The following is a 4,981-nucleotide window of genomic DNA, read 5'->3' on the forward strand; positions in this document are numbered from 1 at the left end:
TAAAATATAAAATAAAAAATAAGTAAAAAAATAAAACTAATAATATATTATAGTAATATAATATAATATAAATATTAATCTATATAGTGAGTGTTTTATGATGTATTGTACTAGAATATTCAGATAATAGTACTAATAATTAATATAATACATTAAATAAATAAATATTTCTGCTTTTATGAATTACTTAAGACACAAATATATATATATATATATACGTATATTTATGTATACTATATATAATATTTATGTTTTGAATAAATTGCTTTAAATAACCACAATAAATAATATAATACAAATATTTATATTAATAAATTGCTTAATAAAATAAAAAACAAATATTATTAAAATATAATTAAAATGTTAAACATTATTAAAATGCCTTAAACATACTCTAAATGGACGTCTTTGACCACTGTGCAGTGTCTCGCTCTTTTTGCAGCGTCTACCCATCAGTCTATGCAGCATTATGACACCAAAGTGTGGACTAATAAAGCACCACAAGGACTGAGGACGCCTTTGATTCAGGTCTTTTCTGGGGAAATGGCATCTAAGAAGCTGCTACAGCCTCGACGGCCTCTGAAAGCCAAAAACTGCGCGACCCGAGTGAGTTTAACTGGCTTGGGCATTTACAAGAGCCAAGAACACAGATCAGGAGTAACATACACCCGTCAAACATTCTGGCCATCGATACGACTCCATCCCTCGGAGAAACCATGTAAGGAGATTATGAAGACTTCTGAAGGCACAGATTTCATCGGGCCGAGCTCTTCACAGGTACACATGAACATATGTACTGGAGGACAACTAAAATGTTTAATTACAGACCCTTTAATTTATGATAAAAAACTAAGCCTGAATATCCCCAAAGAAAAGTCATTTAAGGAATAATTAGACTGTTACCCAAGATAACATGAACACAACTGGAAGCCAACTTTCTTTTCCAGCTTAGAGAGGAAAATAATTTGTATGTTTTGATTGAGCCTGATTGGATTTTGATTTAGAGAAAACACTGAGTTGAGTAGATAGACGTCTGAATGAAAGGATCCTGAAGACATATCAACAAGATGAATAGCAACAGAGCATCATGGGAGTTTTGGATGCTAGTTTAGGTCATACAATAGTGTTCAAAAGTAAAAAAAAAATTTTTTGAAATAAATTAACTAAAATTCAATTAAATTAATCAAAAGTGGCAGTAAAGACATTTATAATGTTACGTTCTATTTCAAATAAATGCTGTTCATTTAAACATTCATATGGATATGAAACAAAATAAAAGTAAGTGATAAGACATTTTATTTTTGGATAAATTATTTTATTCAACACATTAGCTCTCTTAAATCATCTTATAGTGTTATAATAATCAAAGTAGCCCTGAGCTAGATTAAGCGTTATTCTATGCAAACCAAACTATCACTTTAATGTAATATTATTTTTTTATTTATGTTTTGCATTCACTAATAAAAAGATTTTATCATTAGCTAGCTCACTGGACAGCTGCGTTATAGCAGAAAATCAAGTTGTAATTCTAACTGAAAGCAACACTCACACTGTTTTTTCATGTTTAATAGACCAATTTGGAGTAGACGTCACAGTTACGTCACTTGCAGCTGCGCGCGCTCCACAAAAACGTCATCAATGTTTGCAAACACTGAAATTGGTCTATATTGTAAAGCTGCTTGCTTTAAATCAATCTACTGTATAAAGCGCTATATAAATAAACATGACGTGACTGGAGTGCCGAATTGCAGAGCTGGTGCAAACTTATCCACACCGCTGTAATCAGATGCTTTCTTAACTGCTGTTTTCTCACCGCTCTCATTTTTGTTGTGTGTTTATTTCGTTATTGAGAGGAAAGCGCGCAGCACATATTTACATATTCATCTAAATGCCGCTCTAAGCAGCGTCTGGTTCGGCTGCAGTGACACTCCAACTCTCATAAGCGCCGTGTGTGTCGTCTTCTATTGTATTTGCATACAGGAGAGCTGAATTACAGTCTTGCGCTACAGCGCCACACTGGTCAAACGGCGTTACTGCAGGCCCTTGCATTGAGTCATATGAGATCAAACGACTATTTGACAACAAAAATAACAAAATGCCTGGATTTTGTTCACGAAATTTCACCAAGCAGCTGTAAATGTGACCGCACCTCAACCATTAACCAGAAATTGTTCAAAAACAGGAATGCGCTTCTCTTACCTCAAGTCTTTGTACGATCTCTCTAATGTCCTCTCCACAGTTGTCGTGCGCGGAAAGCATCACGCACTCGCCGCGTTCGTAGAAGATCTTGATGCTCATGACGCCGGACGACCAGCCGATGACGTCCCGACAGGAGCAGTTAAAAATCACGTTCTTGGACTCCACCTCGATCAGCACGATGAACTCGTTGGAAATCCCCAGCAGGCACTCCACGTCCGCCGACTGGCCGAAATCCCGCGCCACCATGCTCCACGTGATGGCGCCCACGCTGTGGAGATGAGCGTCCTTCCGCGGCTTCACCCGCTCCTTCTTTTTGGCCCCTAGCATGATGAAGCTGAATTTGACCGCAGAGTCCACCGTCGTCGTGCTCACGCAGTTCTCCGCGAGGTCCTTCAGGTACTCCTGCCGCGTGCGGGTCGCCATGGCGCGAAACTTCTCCGATTTGTGCGCCGCGTTTTCCCCATTGATCACCTTGGCCAGCAGGAAGTCCCTGAAGACGGCTGACTTGGGAAAGGTCACGCCTTTAGGAACGGGAGGACCGAACGGAGGCACGTCTTTCGATCTGGATACCGCAACACTGCAAGGGCCACAACGAGGGATTGAATGACCAGTTTAACTAATGCAAAACAATACGAGATGCACTTCACAGATCTGAAAACATATAAAAGAAATATTCTAATTCCGTGAAACAAAAAAAAAGAGAAATTTTGAAGAAAGTTCATGCAGATCTTTCACAAAGAAAGCAGCAGTGAACATGAACTGGCAAGCTCCAAAAATAACAAAACAAGCATCATAAAAGTAGTCCATATGATAGATTTTCAAACAGAGTTTCATGATAAACAGACTGAAATATAAGTCTTTATTCACTGGAAACACAAGTGAAACAATATTCAAACTTTCAGACTTTTATGCTGCACGTTCAGTCACGAAAAGCAACAGCATTTGCTGTCACCAATGAGACAGAAGAGCTACAACAGGGCCAGTGTTATTATAATATTATTTGTATACTATTATAGTATTTATTAAGCATTTCTTTATATATTTAGCTTTATTTTTATATTATTATTTGTATAATATTATATATATAATTTTTTTTTATTTTATATGCTTTTATAATTTTTAGCTTATTTATTTTATTAGCTAATTTATTTTTGCTTCAGTTTTCGTCAATTTAGGCAACATTTATAATTTTTTTTGCAACATTCCTAATTTTTTTTCCTAAGCTTTTTTTTTTCAGTTGTAGTTTTTCATCTAATATTTACATTTTATTTCAGCTTTTGTAATTTAGTTGTGCTTTTGTCATTTTTATTAGTTTTTATTTGTATTATATATTCTAAATTCTTTTATTCCTATATTCTAGTTTTATTATTCAACTTTTAAATTTCTTACCATTTTTATTTTAATGTAGCTGAGTGGTCATAAAAAGCAGTTCCCTGCATGTATGGGAAAAATAAAAAAATTAAATTTGATCTGATTAATTTTCAGTATTTCAGCTTAAACTTATTTCAGTTGCCAAGACGGGGGTTACAAGGTAATTTTTTTCATTATTTATTTATTTATTTTATTTTACTTTACATTCCGTTTCATTTTTCAGCTTAATTTCAATGACCAAAAATAATAATTTTTCATCGTTTTAGTTAACAATAACAACATGAGACATGGAGAGAAGGAGAGAAGATTATCAGTGAATACTGACTTAAAATTAGCTCTGTTCCTAACATAAAGCTACAGTATGACTTCAGAAGACTTAATATATATAGAGCAGGAGTCATATGGACTATTTGTATGGTACTTTTATGCGTTTTTGTCCATTTCTGGGCTTTTCAGCCACTGGTTACTGTAGGTTTCATTACATGGAAAAGAGCTGCACAAACCAGATTTCTCCATTTGAGTTCCACGGTTATTTGGAACGACATGAGGATGAGTAAATTATGACATAATTTAGTCTTTAATTGCAATAATTAAACGTCCCAAACAGCCTTTGGCACTGCTTTTAAACAGAAGATCAAAAACTACAGGCGATTTACAATTACAGGCAAGCCAAGCATTGACACATGATCGATTCCTGTAAGTTCTCCAGCATTTAAGCTTCATTAATATTTTTCTCTTCACAGTAACAGACATCAAAGGTAAATGAAATCACTTCATTTCTCTTAACAGCTATCATAGCGATCATAATTTACAGTGTAAATCAAAGGCGTCTGGTTCACTCACCTGTAGCAGACGTTCTCAGTGCACGGATTGTGAACTTTAACGATGACGAACACATGCTGGAAATGGGAGCGGATGTTTTTGGGTGTGAAGGGCAAGGCCCCGGGCTCCTGAAACACGATGGTGACGATGTCATTTCCTATGTGTCTCTTTCTGAGCAACTGGTGAGACGAGAAAGAACAGAGGTGAATGGACTCGGTGTGTGCCGTTTATTCAAAGGACAGGTCAAACAGCAGCTTTTGCTTCATTAGCAATAACAGGAACAGGAAGTGAGGCGACACTGTGTAGTAACAAATCCACCAGTTTCAAAGTGCCCTGAAAAAAGGTGACATAATACATTTCACTTCAGCTAAAATGTACTAAATGAAACTCTGATGACCGAAAAATAACCGAAAATGACATTTTCAATTCTCTTTTGTAAACAGGGCCCAAAATTAACACTTGCAGAGTGGAACATAATAATAATAATAATAATAATAATTTGATGTTGTTAAAATTAGTGAAAAAACTAACTCTAATAATAATAATAATAATTTTATGTTGCTAAAAAATAGTGAAAAATAAATTAACA

The 4,981-nt window shown here is 35.3% G+C and overlaps 1 protein-coding gene across 1 annotated transcript in view; it reads right to left on the bottom strand.

Annotated features, from left to right (window-relative positions):
* Window positions 1-4,981, bottom strand: part of LOC107728329 (signal-induced proliferation-associated 1-like protein 2) — a gene marked incomplete at its 5' end in the record, with an annotated part of 84,016 nt that overhangs the window by 67,470 nt on the left and 11,565 nt on the right. The window contains 2 exons of the mRNA XM_016538462.1: window positions 2,200-2,776; window positions 4,414-4,571. Of these exons, the coding sequence (XP_016393948.1) occupies window positions 2,200-2,776; window positions 4,414-4,571 (735 nt within the window). The remainder of the gene's footprint in view (window positions 1-2,199; window positions 2,777-4,413; window positions 4,572-4,981) is intronic.

The sequence above is a fragment of the Sinocyclocheilus rhinocerous genome, unplaced genomic scaffold (genome assembly GCF_001515625.1).
Source record: "Sinocyclocheilus rhinocerous isolate Xijiao unplaced genomic scaffold, SAMN03320098_v1.1 scaffold247, whole genome shotgun sequence".
Lineage (NCBI taxonomy): Eukaryota > Metazoa > Chordata > Actinopteri > Cypriniformes > Cyprinidae > Sinocyclocheilus > Sinocyclocheilus rhinocerous.